Source organism: Mytilus californianus, unplaced genomic scaffold (genome assembly GCF_021869535.1).
Source record: "Mytilus californianus isolate M0D057914Y unplaced genomic scaffold, xbMytCali1.0.p SCAF_4, whole genome shotgun sequence".
Taxonomy (NCBI): Eukaryota; Metazoa; Mollusca; class Bivalvia; order Mytilida; family Mytilidae; genus Mytilus; species Mytilus californianus.
In genome coordinates this window covers 93,916,365-93,940,095 of record NW_026262690.1, presented here as the reverse complement: position 1 = coordinate 93,940,095, position 23,731 = coordinate 93,916,365, and the positions used below count along the sequence as shown (strand labels likewise).

At 31.8% G+C, this 23,731-nt stretch overlaps 2 protein-coding genes across 4 annotated transcripts in view; one reads left to right on the top strand and one right to left on the bottom strand.

The window, feature by feature from the left end:
• The window catches only part of LOC127698854 (aftiphilin-like), a 538,231-nt gene that overhangs the window by 487,661 nt on the left and 26,839 nt on the right, over nt 1-23,731 (top strand). The gene's annotated exons all lie outside the window — the stretch shown is intronic.
• Nucleotides 595-22,526, bottom strand: LOC127698868 (tripartite motif-containing protein 3-like). 3 transcript variants are annotated; one of them, XM_052202570.1, is made up of 7 exons: nt 22,465-22,526; nt 14,708-14,769; nt 13,015-13,147; nt 8,823-8,968; nt 7,868-8,095; nt 5,304-5,358; nt 595-2,418 (listed from the first exon to the last, which is right to left on the bottom strand). In XM_052202570.1, exon 7 carries the CDS (start codon nt 2,404-2,406, stop codon nt 712-714), a length of 1,695 nt encoding a protein of 564 aa, XP_052058530.1. In that variant the 5' UTR covers nt 2,407-2,418; nt 5,304-5,358; nt 7,868-8,095; nt 8,823-8,968; nt 13,015-13,147; nt 14,708-14,769; nt 22,465-22,526; the 3' UTR covers nt 595-711. The 3 variants fall into 3 exon arrangements, with proteins under 3 accessions (XP_052058530.1, XP_052058532.1, XP_052058533.1); XM_052202572.1 differs by lacking the exon at nt 22,465-22,526 and adding an exon at nt 15,532-15,575; XM_052202573.1 differs by lacking the exons at nt 14,708-14,769; nt 22,465-22,526 and adding an exon at nt 15,532-15,581.

The window sequence follows — 23,731 nt, the reverse complement described above, 5'->3', positions numbered from 1 at the left end:
TGTATTTGATGGATATTATATATAGATGTTGTCAGTGTTGTTGTAGCTGTTTTTCGGTTTCAAGGTTATTTTTTCTTAAATCTTTTATTAATTTGTGTTTTTTAGACAATTCTTGAAAATCTTGTCATATTCAAAATATTTTTTTTCATTTAATCATGCTATACTAGGTTTTGGTAATGAAAAAAATATATTTTATTCAGTTTAAATTTTATTTTTCTGCCACCAAGGGACACATTACAAATTAGGAAAACAAAATATCTTTTTTATGTCATGCTTGAAGAGAGATATGTTTTTTTTAGGTCTGTTTGGTTTTACATTTGTTGAACCTTATTTTCCTTGAAGTTCGGTATTTTGTTATTTTACTTTTTACTATTAAGTTTTGGACTAGGATAGTTTAGCCTGTTGTTGGTTTTTTTTATATATATTTTATTCAGTTTAAATTTTTTTTTTTTGCCACCAAGAAACACATTACAAGTTAGGAAAACAAAATATTTTTTATGTCATGCTTGTTCGGTATTTTTGCTATTTTACTTTTTACTATTAAGTTTTGGAGTAGGGTAGTTAAGCCTGTTGTCGGTGTTTGTTTTACCTATGTAACTTTAAAAAATTTATTTTGAAAAAGAGAAAATTTATCAAATTTTAGAAGTAAACTTGCCCTTGTCAGAGATAATTCTTAACACCTTTGTTATCAAATCTACAGTTAACATATTTTCAAATTTTGAAAACAAAAATGTTTTGTCTTTTAGAACTTATTCTGCTTGAAACTATTATCATTCCTGTGTCTCTTTTTATGTCTATTCCAATAGGACCAACAATTCCATCAGCTTCTGATAGTATTGTCTTACTTGTTTTCCCATCTGGTGACACAGCCACGATTTTATTGGATCTAAAAGAAGCCACATAAACAAAGCCATAGATGTCTAATGCAATTCCATTTGGATATTTAATATCCTTGTGCATAAATGTCCATAGTGGTTCCCCAGTCGTTTTGAAGCAACTTACTTTGTCTTCTCTCGAGTTAGTGCAGTAAATTTTTTCTTTAAATAACGAAATAAAGCTTCCTCCAACTCCTATGATTTTATGAGACATATCTGTCAGATTAACTATAGTACACTTGTCATCAAGAGCAGAGATGACAAATAAAATTTGACCGTCACTTGTAACTCCTCCGCAGTTATGAGAAAGTTCAATTCTTTTAATTATTTTGTTATTTTCTATATCAACCAGAACTGCCTGCTTTAATGTTCCGAGTGAGATTGCTACTGTATTATTTCTAACAATGCAAAGATCATATGGATTGACTTCGAATGTCACCACAGTTCTCATTAAGATGCCCTCATTATTGAAAAGTAAAAGTCGATCTTTTTTGTGATCAATGATTAGAAAACTACCATCGTGTAAAATTCTACAAGCATATATAGTTACGGAGCCAATTTTTCCGGGCATTGTCACTGTTTTCAGTAATGATGGCTTAATTTGATTAACCTCAGGAACAGTATGTACTAATTGTTGTGCTTGATCTTTTCTTCCTGCTTTAATTTGAACAGTAGAAGGGCTAGACGTGATATTTATATCTCCAAATGATTTGACATCTTGTAAAATTGATTGAAGCGCAGATGAAATTTTAATTTCTAAGTTATTTTCCTTCAAGTAGTCCCCACTCTCTACATTTTCTATGTATGTTGTTGCTATAGATGTTATCTTCTCCATTTCAGTCAAACCAAAGTACATTTGTAACTCGGTGGCATATTGTGTCATCTTGAAATATTCGTCTTGAAGTTTGTGTATTTTAACTGATCGATCTTCAATTTGTTTCAGAAGAGTGTTAATATTTGATTCAAGCTTAGAGTGGTTAGATTCTAAGTCATCAAAAGTTTGTTGTTCTAACCTGTTTAAGAAATCATCTATGGACTTCCTCATAGTACGAATTTTTTCAATGGCTTTTGTTTTCTGAAGGTTATTTTCATTAATCCTGCTTTTCAAATACTTTACACTCTCGTCAAGGTTTTCCGTCAGAACCTTTAAATCTTTCTCGAGTAGCTGGACAGAGACAGAGGCTTTAACATTTGTAAGGATGTCTGACAGTGGCTTCATGTCTTGACATTTGTGGTGTTTTGTAACACACTGGACACAACATGGACATGCATGGAAAGTACAAAACAGTTCAAACTTTTTATTATGTTCTTTGCACTGGCTGCTTATTTTTTGCATGAATGCAGGTAGCTTGTGGTAATCTTCAGTATGCATGGTTGTGTGGTATTTAGATGATCGTGATTTTTTGTGATGATTATCACAATCCATACAAAGGAAAACCTCACATTCTGTGCACCATGTGAGTGCTTGACTTGATACATCGTCGTCTTTACAAAGTGTACAGACATCTTTACACGATGATGATGATGCCATTGTCTTTTATGTCTGAAATTTATTATTAGTTGATGACAAATAAAATGGTTTGGGTCTGTATGTTATTGTGTATTACTTAGAAAGAAATATGTGAAACAACATAGACATACGGATGCTAATACATAAACAGAAATATAATAAATTATTTTATAAAGTTTTATCTTCTTGAAGGTACAAGAACTGGAAAATATAAACCTTATATGAAGATGCCTTATGCATTTGTCCATTGTCCCTTACCTTAATACATAGTGTAAGGCAAAGTTACGTACATGTCTGAGTTTACATTTATTAATACATTGCTTGACATGAGTATAGATATGATCTAAAGAATGTTCACATACTGTTTAAGTTGTGTGTACTCAAAAACTCAATGATAAGGTCCGAAATATAGCCAAATATAGCTATCAAGCCATTGACAATAGGGTTTTGATTGCAATAAATTTATGTTTAAAAAATGACATAAGTACTTTTTTGGTAAACACGACCAATATTTGTGTTAGTTAAACTTCTACCAAATTAGACATTTTGTTGAAAAGAGTTAAGAAAACAATAGTAAAACAAAGCCGGTGACGGTATTGATCAAAATTTGTTTTTCAAAAACAATCGTACAATTTAAAGAACTTATTTGTTAAAAAAGAGGGACGAAAGATACCAGAGGGACATTCAAACTCATAGATCGAAAACAAACTGACATCGCCATGGCCAAAAATAAAAAGACAAACAGAGAAATAATAGTACAGATGACACAACATAGAAAACTAAAGACTAGTGATCTCAGGTGCTCCGGAAGGGTAAGCAGATCCTGCTCCACATGTGGCACCCGTCGTGTTGCTTATATTATTACCAATCCGGTAAATAGTCTAATTCGGTAGGTCCCATTCGTGAAAAGGGAAGGATATTGTAGTGACGACATAAGGAACATAGTCGATATCATCTGTGAAACGGTTATTCCATAACGGTCAACCAACTCGTGATGGCGTCCGTAAAATTTACGAAGGGATGTTTTTAACTTCACCATTTGGAACTCTTGGTTTAACTGTGTTATTAGAAATATATATGCAAACACACGATATTTTATGTTCATTATTTACAAAGATAATTGCATTAGAAGCATGTGAAACTGAAATTTTAAAAATGTAAATCTTTGATGCATAACGATAAAAAAAATTGGAGAAAATCATGTACATACAAAATCTAATGATCTTTCAGGTCAAAAAATTTCGGAGTGTTCAACATAGTCCTTAACATGTAACAATTTTCCAAAATATACCTATCTTTAACATTTAAGTTTTCGAGTACACCGGTCTGCTCTTTCACGTGAACTTTTAGTATAGAAATATTGTTTTTCCGTGAATATAACAATCTAAAAGTCATGTTTGTACAGGTTAAAAAAGTTAATGTTATTAAAAATATTATTAAACCAGGTTATCGGTTTAAAGATTTTTACTATATTTTTATGGAATTTTAAGAAAAAGTCTTCTCTAGTTCTGTACTTGTATTTGCGGTGTTCTCTGTGTATTCACATTCAATGTTTACATCCGGATAAGGTCCGTTTGAATTTGCTTAGTAACTTAATTTTAAAAGTGTTAATAAAATTGTGAATGGACAAAGAGACAACAACCCGACCAAAGAGCAGACAACAGCCGAAGGCCACCAATGGGTCTTCAATGCAGCGAGAAAATCCCGCACCCGGAGGTGGTCGTCAGCTGGCCCCTAAATAAAATTGTGTGCTAGTTCAGTGAAAATGGACGTCACACCAAACTCCAAAACATATAAATGAACTAAAATTAAAAAACATACTAGACTAACAAAGGCCAGAGGCTCCTGACTTGGGACAGGCGCAAAAATGCGGCGGGGTTAAACATGTTTTGTGAGATCTCAACCCTCCCCCTATACCTCTAGCCAATGTAGAAAAAAGAAACACATACCAATACGCACAGTAAAACTCAGGTTAAAAGAAGTCCGAGTCCGATGTCAGAATAGGTGACAAAAGGAACTAAGCAAAATGACAATGATGCATAAATGAACAAAAGAATACCAGCAGTTACTGACATGCCAGGTCCAGACCTCAATTAAACTGATTGAAAGATTATGTCTTCATCATATGAAAATCAAGTACAATCCATCCCGTTAGGGGTTTAGTATCATACCATCATAAAATATATGAGAAGAACACAACCCGTACCATGCCAACAACTGGTTTTAGAATAAATGTGTTTATTTCCGATGCAAAGACCCTATGAGTGAATCAATATTAATACCAAAATATGCAATCCTTAATGACTTGACAACAGTATCGTAACTATATCCTTTCCGAATAAGTCTGTTTAAAGGTTTGGTTAGCTTTTGAGGTGAATGCTGACATTTTTGTGCTTTGGTAAAGAATATTACCATAAAATATTGGATGTGAAATACCTGAACGTATAAGATGTCTGCATGCTGATTTATATTTGCGAATGATGTCCTTGTACCGATGATAAAATTTAGTAAATGGTTTGACTAGTTTGTGATATCGAAAACCCTGGTGTAATAATTTTTCAGTAATACAGATATTTCTTTCGATTTAATCTTTGCTAAATATCAATCGAATCCACAGGAATCTTCCCCTGAACTTCTCTGATCTAGCTGCATACATGTACGGATAATTGGCGTGTTTTAGAGAGGCATATAGCAAGAAGAAAAATATATTAAAGTTGGTACTCCAGGAATTTATTCGCATAGCAACATTTTAGGTTCATCATAACAAACTTTATCAAAAAAAAAACAAAAAAAAACATTTAAAATATTTATGCCAAACAATTTATGACTTATTACATTCAATGTGTTCATCATGGTCAATACTATAATAGTGGTATATTGATTTAAATATTAGATGTCAAATAAAAGAAATATAATACCATATGTAAGTCCTTTTGTAGAAAAAATGCCCTGTATATCTTTCGTCTTCTAAAACTATAAAAAAAATAAAATAAAATCATTCTTTGTAACTATATATATGTGCTACCAAGGTTATTTAATGCATTATTTGCTTGATTTTAATTAAATTAAAATGTTAGTGTTTGGTTTTCAATTGAAAAAACAATGAAATCTTCCATCTTGGAACTACTTTTGTCGAAAGTATGGAGAGCATGGTTTCAGAAATCATTAAATGGTATATGTTATATAATATAAATGAAGTTAGAAAGTTACAATGGTGGCTGAACAAAATTGAACCTTATTTTACCAAAGCGATTAACTTTATTAGTGAATAAAGAAAATATCTTTTTTTTGTTAAAAAAAAAATAAAAAATTTGTTAATGCTTATTACCTCCCTTTTTACATATTAAATGTAAGTATGTATACCAACAGATAGCATAAGGTATAAAACCACTAATTTATAGCCCCATTGCTTTCTATGTTAAATTCTGCAATTTCAAGCATAAATGGCTACTTTATCTTAAGTTCAAATAAAGTGGCAGTTATTTCATGTCAAAACTGTACCTTATGCTGACTTGTGCTGAAAAAATCAACATACCTTTAATTGCATATTAGAGCGTACTGGTTCCCGGAAGTTTGATAGTACAAAAACAGGAACTTCTGATCTGAACAACAGGCCAAATGAGCCCTCCTATTAAAATTTCCTATACTTCTTTATTATTCAAATAAAACTTTCAACAAGGGTTCTACAGTGACCCCAAGTCCCCAAGCTTTCATTTGATACTAGCACTACCCAAATATTCCCACTATTGACAAAGATACAGCTATGCGTAGGAACTATTTTGTTTAAAATATGTACTACTTTCTTGTATGTTCTTTCCGACCGGGCCTGAATTAGTGGTTCTATACCTATAACAGCACCAAACTTGTTATATTGACTTCTGCTTGACTTAATTTCCTTCTATGATCTATTTCTAGCATAGAAAAACACATAAAGCTTTTGTCAAAACACTATATCACTGAATTCAAGCTCAAATTGGACTGGTAGTAACATATGCGTTAAACAAAGAAAACTACATATGGATACTAATAGTGACAGATATGACACTTTTTCAATTTTTACCAGTTCTGATTTGTTAATATCTACTCAAATAACAGTGTTCTTACCTATATGTCTTATTTTTATCAGAGATTCTTCCTTGAATATAAATACAGTGGTCCAAACATAAAATATAATTGATAATTTTGTCCCCCCTTTTTTCTACATGTTGGAAAAGGAGAGTGATTAGGTAAAAAAACCATACTTTCATGTATAAACATGAATCAACAAAGCAATTTATGTATCTCCAAGCTAGACAACTTGCTAAACTGGTTATAAAATGCATTTCAAGTGAGATTTTGGAATTCCTATATAAGTATACACCAATTTTCCTTGAAATAAATAATTCACCAAGAAACACAATAAAACATGAACACTCACTAGATAATTTGACCAAAAACAATATTTATACCATAAACTAGTCATAATATACAAGTTTCATTGGTTTCAGTGTTAGATAATCCAAAAATTTAAATTTCAGGTAAAATCTTAACTGTGTGCATGCTAAATGACCAAAAAAGGCTAAAATACCTTATTGTAGCAATTTGAGGGCTATAATTTGACACTAACATAATTGTTACATAAAAAAAATAATGTAACATGATTTCTGACAACAAATGTGACCAATTTTCACTGTAAAGGGTATGATTTCTAAAAATAGAATTTCACATGCCTGTCAGTAATAGGTATAAAACCACTAATTTATAGCCCCATTGCTTTCTATGTTAAATTCTGCAATTTCAAGCATAAATGGCTACTTTATCTTAAGTTCAAATAAAGTGGCAGTTATTTCATGTCAAAACTGTACCTTATGCTGACTTGTGCTGAAAAAATCAACATACCTTTAATTGCATATTAGAGCGTACTGGTTCCCGGAAGTTTGATAGTACAAAAACAGGAACTTCTGATCTGAACAACAGGCCAAATGAGCCCTCCTATTAAAATTTCCTATACTTCTTTATTATTCAAATAAAACTTTCAACAAGGGTTCTACAGTGACCCCAAGTCCCCAAGCTTTCATTTGATACTAGCACTACCCAAATATTCCCACTATTGACAAAGATACAGCTATGCGTAGGAACTATTTTGTTTAAAATATGTACTACTTTCTTGTATGTTCTTTCCGACCGGGCCTGAATTAGTGGTTCTATACCATAACATTATGAATTGTGAGCTTTTGTTCCATTCCTCCAAAGGCAATACATTGAAAAAAATTTGATTGAATCAACAGGTTTTTGTTTCTTGATTATATTTTTCTCTCTGGCAATCATACCACATATACATTTTATATTTGTAATATTACACGTTTTATTTTTTGGTTTATCGGATTTGATTATCTAAACCAAGTTCAGACATCCTTATTTTTGTAGTGTTGTTGAAATTATTTGTTAGGAAAGCATCCTTATCAAGCTATTGGTGCACATTAAATTATCATATTGTACTTACATGTATAAATCAATCAATTTCAAAGAGGAATTTGTAAAATCCTCTAGCAAATGATCAATCTCATATTTTTCATATAAAACTTCATAGACAGCATCTTTGTCTCCATCTTTATTCTGGATAACAGAAATGACCCTGCCTTTATACCACTTTCTATTGTTGTTTTCTTCCACCCATTCATGTAATATTTTTCTCCCAACAAATTTTGGTCCAGAACATTTGCGTTTTGATCTGAAAATTAAAAAAAATAATTATTTTTAAATTTCAATAACAAGTTTAATAACAATTTTTCTTATCTAAGTAACTTTGATGGTTGCATTTTTTTTTTTGTAATTTTAGAAAAGAATTGTTTTTTTTATAATAAATCAAAATTTATATGTGTAATAGCTTGTTGGGGACAACTTCAATTTGTGTAGGCCATAACCATCACATAGAAAATTTAAAAATGAAACATATACAATGGAGTAAACATGATCCTTTTAAACACCTGAGGTATATGAAAATTGTCATCAAATTTATTGAAACTTACTTTTGTTTGATATCCATATTTTTATTGTATAGTTAGGTCTTTCCATCCAAAACAGTGTTTTTCTAGTTAATGCTAATCCTTTTTTTCTCAAACGTAACCTACTAAATTACACTCAGCACCGGGTTTGTAATAACAAAAGCAACACGATGGGTGCCACATGTGGAACAGGATCTGCTTATCCTCAAGAGCACCTGAGATCAACCCAGGTTTTTGGTGGGGTTAGTGTTGCTTGTCTTTAGTTTTCTATGTTGTGTTTTGAGAGCAGTTGTCTTTTTATCTTTTTCTTTTTTTTTGCCATGCCGCTGTCAGTTTATTTTGGAATTATGATTTGAATATCCCTTTGACATCTTTCCACTCTCTTTTGCAACCATACAAAATTTACTAGTACTTTTGATTTTTAGTACTCATTTAAATAATATTATATTTTACCTTTTAGCAACTTTACTGGTAGTTTTTACCACTGCTTCATCTATCTCTGTGTCACTTTCGACTATCAAGGTTTTTCTCCGTCTTGTCTTCACTTTACCAGATGTCTGTTGACTCGAAGTGCTTCCTAAATACGGTACCTCAGTGTACTGAAATAAATAAGTAAAATATAATAACAGCTACCAACTGATCGGTTGTATAATTTTTGTTCTAAGGTTTAAATAGTCATGATAGTATTACAAGAATTCTTTTTTCTCATATTCTAACACACTTTAATTTGTACACAATAGGAGACTTTACATTGCCTATAATTTATGTGTGTTGTGCAAAATATCTGAACATAATATATGTTACCATCATAATTTCCGTATCTTCTGTGGACAAAGCCACAATTAATTCAAGCAAAATATTTAAGTTTCATTTACATTATACAATAAAAAAAATATGCATCGCTGTAGTAGTATTAAATTGCGCAATGCTTGATACTATTTTCTACATTGTGTGAAAACCCTGAATGCCTATATTACACGCATCAATAAGGAGGTAAAAATAGCCTTATTTTTACACTATTGTTGTTCCCCTGTTTACATCTACATAAGTTCCAAATACATTACAGTATTTGACATAAAAGGATTTCAACAGTTTAATAGTCAATGCTTTGGTAATGCAATGTTTTCTTTCTTTTATTCTACATTGATATATTTATAAACAAACTAAGTATATAACTCTCTCAGGTAAACTTCACCTAAGAAAGATTTGGCTATTATATATATGTCACTTTTGATTATGTAAATATTCACGTATTTAAGTACAATCTATGCCTTCATTTTTTGGGATATTAAAGTACATGTGGAAGATTATTCATACATGTATAAAAGCGCGTCTAACACTTCCTTATTCATATGCCAGGTTCTCTCTTTCCTGGATATTTGTTGTAGCGTGGTGAAACTAACTCGGGAAGTAAAGCATTATGGTAGAATGCTGTTAGTTTTTGTATCATCTTGGTTTGCCAAAGTATTGTGTCCTTATATATTCGTTCTATATGTATATCATATGGATTTAATGTTCGTACGACAAAGTATATCCATGGTAAATTACATACATTCAACAAACCCTGGCATTGAAAGTAATAGTTGTGGTTTGTTTTAAGTTTTAAATTGTTCGATATCTTTTCAAGGCAAAAGTTTTTTACTGACATTGAAGCTTGTGTCAAATTAATATTCTTATCGTGAACTAAATTTTTAATTTCAATAAGTCCTTTAGCATTGTTTTCTGTAAATATTCCATCTGGACTTCCTCCTTAAAATTTATGATCTTTGTCAATGACAAGTCCTGATTGTTCAACTTTGGTGTGTATATTTTCTTTCTGTTTAATATTTACATACTCAGTGATGGTAACTTTTTCCTCTTTTATTCCAATTCTTGTAGTTTTGTTGCCTTTTGAGGTACTGTATATGAGTTGTTTTATCAATGGTGCTATTTTAATTTTTGAATTTCTTTTTACAACTGAGCCAAAATTTGTTGTTATGCGTTTTTTTCTTTCATCTTTTCAAATTTCAGAACATAGTTGCAACTTTGTTTGTTTTTCAATTTTAATGATGTCAGCTTCAGATATGTCTATGTTTTTAATCAAATAATTTATTTTTAATTTTTCTAATTCTTCCGACGTAATATCTGTTTCAACCTGTAAAGATTCTTTTCCATAATGTTGTTTTGCTTTCTTTGTATTTGATTCTTTTATAGAAGACATTTTTCTTTTCCGTCGATTTTGTTTTATACTACACTTGTCTTTGGTGGTATTGTTATTGTTGATACATTGTTTACGCTGTTCATAAAGCTTTTCGAAATATACACCTGGTGTTGATTTAGTAGCTTGCTCCCACACATTTGGAGACCAAGTTGGGCCTTTGTTGAATCTTAATGCTGTGGCATAGCATCTTGTATGCCATGCTCCTCTGTTACAGTGGTTCAGCATCTTTCCACCGTCAAATTGTGTTCGCATATGCATCAAGCATTCGGCCAAATTAGTGGTAAAGTTACCTATCAAAGATCTTGCCTTACGTGCAACATTGTTGAGGAGGAGAGCCAGATCCTGTCTCATTCCAGATTGTAAATCTGACTCACACAGCATGTAAGACCCTCTTGACTGCTCTTGGGCTTGTAAGGACGAGGATGTAACTTGAGTCCACATTTCTGACTGCTGCAAGAAAATATCATCATCACCATTGTCGTCATCATTATCATCAATAACATCCGTTTGTGCTTCATTACTCTGGTTTTTACCTAAATTCTGTTTTACTTGACAGATATCTTCATTGCATCTGGTATGATCTCCATAAATATGTGATGTAATTCTGATATAATGTTCCAAATTTTTGATTGCGTTTGTTTTATTTATTTCTGATGCCCGCCTTCTTATAGAACACCTGACAGCACTTACAATTCTTATCCTGGTCCTTTTACATAGCTTGCCTTTTCCTTTGTAACTTGGATTTTCATTAACTAAATTTTCTTAATTACCCCTCAAACACTTGGTTATGTGATTGGCACACTCCATCTTTTGTACAAATTTTCCCCAAACAGGAACACGTTGCATAACTTGTGCATGAATAGATGAGTCACCATCTGCAATAAATTGCATATAACGGACTCCAAAATCATTAGCTTTCAAAAACCCTCAACAATGATATCAGACTCCATTGATTGACTTGATTCAGTCTAGTTTTAAAGCATTCATGGTCTTTAGGTGTTATTCCTAGAGAGTTACATCTATTGCATATATAGCAATATTTATTGCGGATTCCTATGTGCAAGATTTTTTTAGTTTCTGCACCAATTATAACGGCAACTCCTCCAATAACGGATACTGTTTTGAAAACCAGGGCTGTTCCCCTCTATAATTATAATATCGTGGTGGTAAACATATAAAAAGAAATTGGACATTTAATGTCTAAAAATTAGAAGTGCAACTACACCCTTTTGAATATTCTCCTAGATATTTTACAAATGTAATTGTATGCAGTTTCTTTTTTTTTTTTTACTTTTTTTTTAATTTAGCTCCCATTGTCATGATTATCATGAATGTCATTTGTCAATGATCATAGTTTTGTAAGGGATATATAACTGTATTAAAATTATGCACACCTTCATGATATCTATTCTTTTCTATTGCGATCTTTTTCTCCAAGTCTATGGCTGATGACATTTCTTCTTCTATCATTACTTTCCACAACTAATTAATTTCGTGTTCAATAACGCTGAATGTGTTCTGGGCCATAGTTGGTGAATCCATGCTGTCCAATTGTTCATTTAGGTGAGCTAAACCGTTTCCACTAACTATCGAGCCCCACACAGTTCTGACATTGATGTCATAGTGTCTTGTTCCAACATTCAATAACTTGGGGCTAGTTTCAAAATGAACTTTTTTTCCACATCCAGTACATTTAGCGGCGAGAATTACAGCGAGTCCAAAATGAGCTACTTGGGATTCCAAAATTATTGGAACTGCACAGGAAATAGCCATGACACGTTATCTCTGAAACATGTTTTTGTAAACACTGTAAGTTTATTATTCTATGTCCTGTTGCAGCTATATTGTTAATTTCAACACTTTTGAGTTCTCCATCAACAGACCTGTACACCTGGAATCTCTTTTTTTATAGTTAGCTTTAGTAGTTTAATTATTCTTCTGTTGTTAGCAATTGCTCTATGCTTCTTTATAATTCTTACTCCAGTCCCTTCCTTCAAAGTACGCTTGAAAACATGTTTGACATTGCCTGAACCTATTCGTATTCCTTGCCGTTTTGCTCTGTGTTTTCCAGAAGCTAAACCAAATATTCTTGACTCATTCTTTTTTCTTGCCATTTTGTAAACCACAAGAAATAAATTAAAAAATAACTCTCTACAATGTAACATGTTGTAATGGCAACCAGTTGCTCTCCATAGGAAATATAACTTGAATAACATATAGAACAACAAACAACTTTTTTAAAATCCTATTTTTATAAATCTTTCTGTAAAATAGACAACTATATATGCTCTAATACAAATCAAAATTCATTAAGAAGAATAAAAATTGTTTGACCTCGTCATACATGATCATCAAATCAACGGACATAAAATGGGCTTCATGGGAGATCGAAGGAATGGTTTTGTAATCAGCGTGTGCATTTCAGCACATGACATAGTATCTTACCACAATTCAATCTGTTTAACAAACTTTACCAACTGTTTTACTAAATACCATTTGGTTTCACTTTGTGAAGATCAGCGATCAGCCTTTGAACAACTTCCGGTAAATTCAGGATATCACTACGCCTAAAAATTCCCTACAAAAGTATGGATAATTTATTGAATTTATGATCGTTTCCAACCAAAAAAAATATTTCTGTTAACTTTTGTATGATATATTAAATAACATTTTGTACATCATCAAAAAATCAATGATTATAAATTTGCGTAGAAATATTGAACTTTAAAAGGTGGCAGAAACCAGTTATTTTACAATAAATCTTTAGAATTTCATGGATTTATGATTTTATTTTCTTGAAAATTCATTCAAGCTTATATACAAATAAAATGTATGGTTTCAAGTAACTAAGATGTGTGCGTGCTTATGTGAATATATAGAAAACCTTTAAATTTGGGTGTCTGTCCAGCATGGAGATTTTAAAATTTATAAATGCATTGTAAATAAGGCAAAAAATGTTATTCTTTGATACAAATCTAATCCTCACTTGCAGAATCCTGCTAATAGCAGACAAGAATTTCAGGCAAAATTCAAGAGATAAATGATATTCAGTGAATTAGAACCTTGTCCGAACCTATCCTTACCATCAAAATCTCAAGATATTTTTGTTTACATAAAACTGAATTTTTTCCCCACTTTGATTGGATGCCGTCAAGTGGGGAGACCACAATTTTGACTTCTGATTGGACCCATATGTGCAGGAAATCCCCAACCTGTGTATGCAACTACTTACTTGTGTAGTATAATAGCCTAGAATTTAGATTCATTTATTTTTTCAGTCCACATGATGCAACTATATACCTCAATGCTTAACTATAACAAAATTTCTGCGTGGGACACATGTTCTGGTACACCAAAACTGGTACCTGCCACCAAAACAAACTTGTACACATGATTATAATTTAGGTTTTACATGGTAATTGAAATTGTGATTGTGCATTGATTACGTCTAACATGTTCATTTTGTTGTAAAATTTCCAATATTAACTGAAAAAAATCTTAGATATGAAAAGTTGATAATATTGATAAAGTTACTGTTGCACTACGTTGGAAAAAATGGCCACTCCATGATTTCTCACATGTTGGTACGCAAATTAATATTTTATTTCATTTATCCGAAACAAAGGACATTTTCAATTCTCGTATCCCATAGATGTGATCCTAAGATATTGTAAATTTACTTAATATATATTTAAAACTGTCTTATATATGCGTCCCATTGTGTATGAAAAAATAGAACATTCATTTCTATTGTTGGTAAATTTCAATCAATAACTTACTGTTTACTGTGGAGGTAATATTTTGTCACTAGATTTTCCACTGATTTATGGTTGGTAAATCTTTATTATGAATTAAAAGATTACTAAAATTTGATGTGTATCTTTCTTCTTGCATGACCCAATTTGGAAATAAAATAGCCATCGAAAAGTTTTAATCATATTCAAAGATATATTTAATGTTGAAATAAATAGCTAAATTAGATGGCATGAGATTGTGATTAGTTTGTCCCTTAGATTAAAAAAATCTTATCTTTTTGAAAGCAGTGGTAATATTGTTGATTTTTGTCTTGCATTTGATCTTAAACTTCCGTCATTTTTAGACTTTCACCGTAATATTCACATATTAGCAACTGCCTTACAAACAAGAGTGTCTTCTTAAAGATGTTGATGCTAGTTGGAATTTTGTTGAGAATATCTAATTCTACAAAAACAAGTATATTAAATTGCATTTTTTTTCCAATTGTTAACATTCTAGTTATCTACGTAGTATTTTTCAATGACAGATCAACCAAGTAACACATCAACAATTACAAATACGACACTAAGAGTTTAATATGTGGTTATCAACAAAACACAAATGTTCTTACCACATGTTTAGCTTTCGATTGCCCTGACTCTAGTAGATAGAGAATAAAACCAGATGAGAATATCAGAAATCTGCCGAAACATGATAACGACAAAAGCATAAGATAGGCGAAGGATACAAAAGGGACATTCAAAGTCATAAGTCGAAAATAACCGACAACTAAAATGCTAAAAAAGTTAAAAAAAAACAGACACAAACAGACAAACAACAGTACATAAAACACAACATAGAAAACCAATTACTGAGCAAAACGAAACCCACTAAAAACCGGGTGTGATCTCAGGTGCTCTGGAGGGGTAAGAAAATCCTGCTCCACATGTGACACCAGTCGTGTTGCTCATGTTGGTACAAAATCCGGTGATATGTCTTATTCGGTAGGTCATATTCGGGGGAAAATGGACGGGATTTCAGTTACAACAGTTGGAATATATCCGTGGTCATCTGTGAATTAAGATATATATTTTAAACTTTCAGGACATAAAAAATTAAATGTGTATACTAAAGTTTTTGCTGCTTCGTTATTGTCAAATCATTGTATATTTCAAATTTAATACAAAATATAATCAGCGAACGTTTGAACATTTTAAACATTCTTACCATAAATATTATGATGGTGTGATGGAATCATGAAAAGGAAGTTGTATGAGGAAGTTGTACAAGGAAGTTAATGTCCAAAAACACTAAATTGTGAATATATCTATTGGCTTTAATCTCTTATTTGTTTAAACATGTACAAATTGTCATTTTCTGCTGGATATTTTTAATAGATATAGGGTAATGATAGCGACCATAATTAGGAAAAAAAATATTATAAATATATGTAGGTGTTGGGTTTACGTAAAATGAAACAACAACAAAAATTTACAAACGACATATGGAGGGCAAAAGACTGGTTGCTACATAATATGTTATGCAATAAATCCTAACGAGTCTATAAGAGTTGTGAATAAATTTAACAATCAAATATCAACCATTAACACCAATTTGAATTTCCCAAGTAACCAATGGCAATACATTAAAATATGATACAAGACAACTACAGTTTGGTTTTCTCACTTGGGAAAAGTATGTAAAAATATGTTTCCTGTTTGTTTTTTTTGTTTTTTTTATTTTTGTATGACATTTTAAAAAATCAAAAATAATGTATATAAAGTTCCTTTGTGAAAAAGGTTGTTGTTTTTGTCCAGGCCTGACTAGTTGCGGGGACAAAGACATATTTGTCATTCCTCCATCCGTCTGTTCGTCCATGATTTTTACAGGAGCTATGTATGTACCAAGTCAGGTATATGGCAGTTGTTTTCACTTGTTCCGTTGATTGATAGCTTTTGGTTGTATCAGTTTTTATGAACTTCCCCTTTTTGAATTTGCCTTAGAGTTCAGTATTTTTGCTATACGTTTTACCCTAAGAAACTGCTAGTTTTATAGAAAATACCATTGTAAGCGCTCTCAAGTGTTCAATTCTTGCAGATATTTAGTAAAATTATAGCAAAGGTTCATATCACCAAGACTTGGACAAGTTTTTAAAAATCAGCGTTGATCAACAAATAATAAAGAAACATGTTCCTTAGAAATTTATAGTCTACTGAAAAATTCCATTGTAAGTGCTCTCATGTATACAACTTTTTCCTGATATGTAAGAAATTTATATCAAAGGTTCATGACAGCAAGTCTTGAACAAGTTTGAATATCAGCCAGATCAATTATTTTCACAGGAGTGAGGTCCCTTAGAAAATTAAATCTAATGAATATCAGCAAGTTTTTAGAAGAGTGCCGACAAACTATTTTTTTCAAAAACTATGTACTTGGAAATAGAAGTATATGAAAATAACATTGTTAGCTTTTTCATGCCTATATATCTTGTATTATCTTACCTCCTATACATTTCTAGGAATATGATTGGTTAAAAGCAACCGCGTGGAGACCGTGTATATTCCATATTGGGTTAGTAGGGTTCCATATTGGGTTAGTAGGCGGGGCTTATTTCAATACACGGTTAGTACTGGTGTTAAGTCCTTTTATAAGAACAAAACGGTGTTGAGGAAAAATCTTAAAGGTTTTAACGGACGAAGAAATTGATGATGAACGATTGAAATAAATTCATAAAACACATTTAAAGCTAACAAGTTGTTATTGTTGGCATTTTTTTTTTGTAAAGACCAATGGAAGTAGGTTCTTGATACTAACGGTATTGAAGAAATGATTACTTTGATAGGCAACTAGTCTCAATACCACATGTTAAGATAGTCGGCAAGATAAATTCGTTACATAGTGTGCTAGTGACCTAATACGATATATATGGGGTCAGTAAATTCCATATATAATAAAGAAACATGTTCCTTAATAATTTATAGTCTACAGAAAAATTCAATTGTAAGCGCTCTCATGTTTACAATTTTTGCCAGATTCTATATGGAATTTACTGACCCCATATATATCGTATTAGGTCACTAGCACACTATGTAACTAATAATATATATATTAAACAGTTAAAAAGATAAATATTTTGTTTTTTTGTTACAGCCCTTGGACAGATCAAATATTTGGAACTCAGAGGTGGGACATTGGAATACAGGTCTTTTATATTATAAGTTATCTGCTTTTGACAAGTCAAAATGTCTCTTTAACTTATATTTTCTTAGTCAAAGTTATACGTGCAGCCGCTGGGTTCAATGTTATCTTTACACAATTAAACAAAAAACATGGAAACCTCTGATATGATTTATTTTTTTAAACAAGGTGGTCCTGGTTACCAATGATATTTTTTATATAAAAATTATGTTTACTTAACATAGACTTTCTTTTAGGGAAAAGGATAATTCTCTTAATTGTTGTGAACTGCTAGTTTGCCCAAGAAGTTGCCCTTTTGTGTCATAATTACCATTTTAGATGTTCGTTTTTGAAAATATTGAATCTATTGTTCCTATACATGACTTAGGGCACCAGCCTCACCAAACAGGATATATATATATATAGCAAATTTAGCTACAAATATACACATACTGAAATAGTGTTACCAATAGTTTTAATGTCTGTGGAAAAGTACACTTATAAACAGTGAGCAAAATTTTGTTACATCTTGAAAGCAGTTCATTCATGTATGTAAGTCTGTAGTTTGTCAAATTGTTGCTTAGTAGGGTTATTTTCATAAGGAAAGAGTACTATTGCAATATCAGTTTGATAGACAACTGCCATGATAAAAAAACTTATAGAGGTAAGGTGGGGCTTTTATTGAAATACCAACTTCGTAAATGCCAATCATATGGACCAAATTACCTAACTTAATCTTATATAATTAAGTAGACACTATTTACACAATTATAGGCCTCAATATAATGTTAGATGTTTGATACATGTAAAAATTGTAGATTTAATAATTTTAATAGATATTTCTTATGATCTGCACTACATGAAATTATTATGTAAATGATGACTGAAAAATTATTGATCAAAGATTTACAAGAATATTTTTTAAAGGAATACACAAAAGATAAAATCTTAAATCTGCGAAATTAAAGATTATAATATGTCCTTTTTCCTAACGGCCCTGGTATCATCCCAAGACTCCCATATCAGCGCAAGGAATGATTGCCAATGAGACAATTATCCACCAAAGTTCAAATGAAATTGATGGTAGCAATTATAAGCAACCCCATTCTAATGTTAATGTTTTTTGTTTCTTTGACAAATTCCGCTGTCATTTTACTGGACGTTAACAAAACAGGCATATTCCTAATCTGCTATAGATGTTAGGAACTATTTTGTCGTCAACACGAATAGGGCAGAATAACTGGCTATTTGCAAAGGACAGACATAACCGATTATTTGTCCTGGACAGAAAAATTACAACGCCAATCTGCAGTTATGATATATGGAAAAAAGTAAAACAAAATTACCGAACCTCAATGCAAATTCGAAAAGGGGAAGTCCATAAAAACCGGCAAAATCAAACGCTATCAATCAACGGAACAAGTGAAAAACAACTGTCATATTCCTGACTTGGTACAGTCATTTTCGAAATTAAAATGGTGGGTTAAACCTGGTTTTATATCTATCTAAACCTCACAATTGTTTATAGTTCCGTTGTATTGACAAAATCGGGTAAGCAACTCAAACAGACGTAATGAGTTAATGTGACATTTAGTGGGATCCAGCAGTCAAAACTGAGTAAACATATATAACAGACATACAACACAAATGGCAAAAGAATTCAAACAAACAAATAAATAAATCTAAGAAAGATGACAACAAAAAAATGTAATTTATACTAGTAGTTCATTTAACAAAGACGGCAACAAAAAAGTTTTTGTAGTTGATATTAAAGTGACAAAGTTTATAGTATACACTTTCTCGATCTAGCACAAATTAAGTACAATTATATGAATACAAAATAAAAAAATTATGGAAACAACGCTGTACAACCTTTTGCGTCCGAATCGCATCTCAGGACCCACTTGCATCAGGATCGCCCAAAGACAAACCCGATAGTTGGATGCATAAATACCGAGTCACTTCAAATGTCATACGACGAAAAGAAACATAATAGCATGAAAACATCTAAAGGGAAAACTGTCAGATAGATAACAAAATACACAACTTCAGCACCTAGAATCTAGAAACCTAGACAAAACCTTGGATCATTATTTTTTGGCTCAGACACCGATGACGTTTTACAAAGTATGAGACGAATCTGCAAGCTCTGGAATAACGTATGAGTAATGTATACTCTATACGCGAGTGAAGTTACTGTGTTGCTACTAAGGTGAGGAAAATTTAAAATTTCAGAATTGAAATCGTCTTGTTTGTCATAGATTCTGGTATTGAGATGACCACTGTGCAAGGTAAAGGTCTAGTAATAAGGCGAAGGAGGCTGTTTCTGTGGTTTCTTAAATCTCTAGTTCAGTGGGATATATCAATGGGACACAACTTAATCAGAAACGTTCATATTGTTAATTGTCTACTCGTTTTAACAAGTGTCTGTAGGAACTCCGACTCATATGAAAATAATTATAGTTTGGCCAAGAGAGGTGCACAGTTGGCGCCCGTAGGAAGGCCGACAACCTGCTGAAAAATTCTAACTCCAAATTCAACAAAGATAGTGTCAATGAGAAACTCCAGGATACTGATCACTTGTTCTTCGGTGTAGCATGTTTTTTTTTCTAGCTCATGTTTTATAAAATATGCCGAATTATATCCCAAAACAATAACTTTGTAGTGTATTGTACCATCTTAATGGAGGAAAGCATTGCGAATTAAATCTTTCTATGTTCACTTATCCAGAAATTATCTCTGTTCTGAAAGGCATTCTTAGTATAGGGGTATTAGTATGGTGGTAAATTTTCTCAACGATGCTTACTTTCATGGATAAAGAAGGATCATGGTCCGATTGATTAAAATGGTAATATAGAATCCTGGATGCCGGATATTTATTATCAGACCGGCATTGGTTCATCCTATTACGCAATGTTTGTCGAGTTTCGCCAACATAAAGTAGACCACACAAGGTACACTCTATTACGTAAATTACATTATCAAAGTTCTTGCCGTCTGAAAATAAGCCATAATGGTAATCTTAAAAGTAAAGTTATTTTCAGTTAGATCAAACTAAAATGTTCTATCCAAATTTTCCTATAAAAGAATATCATAAAACTTTATGTTAAAATATATTGATGTCTGGACGAGTGATCTTTTTAATGATAGCAGAAATTTTCGTATTAGAACTAACTCAATTGGGGTACATATAACAACAAAGGACTTATGAAAATAATTCACATTATTGCACATATTAAAGTTTGAAATAGCAAGAGGGAGATATAAAAAATATACTAGCATATCAAATCATGTGTAGTTTGTGTTAATCTAAAGTAGTGGATAAGTTTTGAATGTCCCTTTGGTATCTTTCGCCTCTCTTACACATCCTTTCCGCATATTCAAAATTCAAAAATAATATTTCATGTAATAAAATGAATCTTCCTCCTGACGAAGAGATTTAACACCTTCAGTAACATATGTAGACTTTTTTGTAACATTTCAAATTTTAAAAACCAAGATATACGCGTCGTCATTACTGATTTGACATGACACGATCATCATTCCCTTTTCTTTGTTAATGTCTGTTCCTGTAGGATTGATAACACCATCAGCGTTTGATTGTATTATTTTGCTTGTTTTACCATCTGGTGACACCACCACGATTACATCATTTTTATACGAAGCTATATAAACATAGCCATTAACGTCTAATGCAAGTCCATATATGTTTCGTATGTTAGTGTGCATAAATGTCCATAGAGGTTCTCCAGACCTACGGTAGCAACTTACTTTGTTCGTATAGCTGTCAGCGCAATAAATGTTTTCATTGAATAGTGCAATACATGTGCCCCAAACTCCTTCTAAGATTTTAGGAGACATATTTTTCAGATTGATTAAAGAACTCTTTTTCTCATTAACACTACTGATGACCAAAACCTGACCATCACTTGATACTCCATGACAGGCATGAGAAAGAATCAATCTTTTGGTAGTTTCGTTTTTAGCTATATCAACCAGTTCTATCAGGTTTGTCATACGAAATGAGACAGCTATTGTATTATTTCTTATAAAACACAGATCGTAGGGATTGACCTTGAATGTCACCACAATTTTAATAAAGATACCACTTTTACTGAAAATCAATAGTCTTCGTTGCCTGTTATCAAGAATTAAAATTTTACCATCTGGTAGTATTCTACAGGCTATTACATAGCACGGTTTCATTTTCTTTGGAATTTTCCATTTTTTCAGTAATGATGGCTCAATTTGATCCATTCCAGGATCAGTATGAACTAAAAATTGTGCTTGATCTCTTCTTTCAGTATTAAGATGTACAGAAAAAGTGCTATTATTATTGGTGGTGATATCTATGTCTCCAAATGATTTGACTTCCTCTATAACTGATTGAAGGGAGGGTGAAATTTTAATTTCTAATTTTTGTTCATTCAAGTGGCCACCAACCTCCAAATCATAAATGTATTTTGTAGCTTCGGATGTTGTCTTCTCAATTTCTCTTAAACCAACGTACATTTGAAACTCTGTCGCAAATTCTGTCATTTTGGAAAAATCTTCTTGTAATTTGTGAATTTTAACTGATCGATGTTCTATTTGTTTTACAAGAGTGTGTATAATTGAGTTCAGTTTCGAGTGCTTAGATTCTAAGTTATCGAGAATTTGTTGTTCTAACCTGTTTATGTAATCATCTAGGGATTCCCTCATAGCACGAATTTCTTCAATGGCTTCTGTTTTCTGAATATGGCTTTTGTCGAGTCTGCTTTTCAAATAAATCAAAATATCATCAAAGTTTTCCTCAAGATCTTTTAAATCATTTTCAAGTTGTTGGACAGAGGCAGATGATTTAACATGTGTCAGAATATCACTCAATGGTTTCATGTCTTGACATTTCTGGTGATTGGACACGCACTGTACACAGCATGGGCATGCATGGAAGGAACAGTAAAGTTCTAACTTTTTATTATGGTTTTTGCATCGACTACTTACTTCATGAATGAATGCAGGTTGTTCGTGGTAATCTTTGGTAGACATGGTTTTGTGGTGTTGAGATGACCGTGACTTATTGTGATGTTTGTCACAATCTATGCAGAGCAACACCTCACATTCTGTGCACCACGTGACTGCTTGGTTTAGTACATCATCTTCTTGACACTGTGTGCACAAGCTGTTACATGATGACGATGTCATCATTTTCCTGAATAAAATTTATTGATTTATTGATAAACAATATGTCAAAATTAATATTCAAGATATGAAACGACCGTGTTTGTATTTTAAAATTACACTGATTATTTTCAACAATTCTAATTTTTCCATTTAATCGAAATGCGCTATATATCGTTGTTGAATACAATTTTTAAACATTATTGACACTTTTTCTTCGTCGAAAATTGTGAAGAAAAGGACACCAAACCAAAAAGGAATAATTTCAAATTGGACAGAAAGATTTAAAGCTTTGCATTCAAATTATTTGGGTTTTGGTTAAGAATGTCATTGTTATACATTTTACGAAAAGTTCTCAAATTTGGCAACATATTTTAAACTTAGAGGTTTTTGTTTATCTTTATGCATTTTGATTTGATCATGTGTGTGGAAATGAGTCTTACTAGTGTTTCAATCACAAATTTTTACACATTAAACTGTGATACAACAAAATAAAAGACTTCATTTATATAGCCCTGGTGTGAAATTAATTCAGGGAAACGCAGCTCTACTTCTTTGTTGTTGAACACTTTCACGGTAGATACAAGACACCTGTGTGAAAGTAGGGAGTCTCTTTCTGATGAAAAAAATGGGCGCATTTGTTATAACTGATTCATCGGATAGAAAATTCTACCAATAGGTAATGATTCCGTCAACCTCTTCTGAAACTTTTACTTGGTCAATTTAGAAACTGGGGTTTGGTGATTTTTAACGTACCTTCAATAGTTTCCTGACAAATCCAAATTAACAAAGATTGACTCCTCGCAATATTCATATTCTATCAACCGGTTTAGTTTGATAAATCATAATTATATATGACCTAAATGTTTGTAACGATTTTAGATTCAGTCTTTACAAGAATCCAATTTCAGACATAATCAAATCATTCAAATCTTGATCCATCTTCAACGCTCTTATCTCAAGAATTAAATCGTTTTGCCCATCGATTGTTGCCTTATAATTGTACATGCATCTTTCTTACCGTAAATAGTTTGATTTTCCAGTAAATTATTTTGAAAGAAATCAACTTGTACAGTAGAGTTAATAATAC

Excerpts from the sequence above, each read along its gene's own strand:
- LOC127698868 (XM_052202570.1), bottom strand. The coding sequence starts at position 2,406 with ATGGCATCATCATCATCGTGTAAAGATGTCTGTACACTTTGTAAAGAC.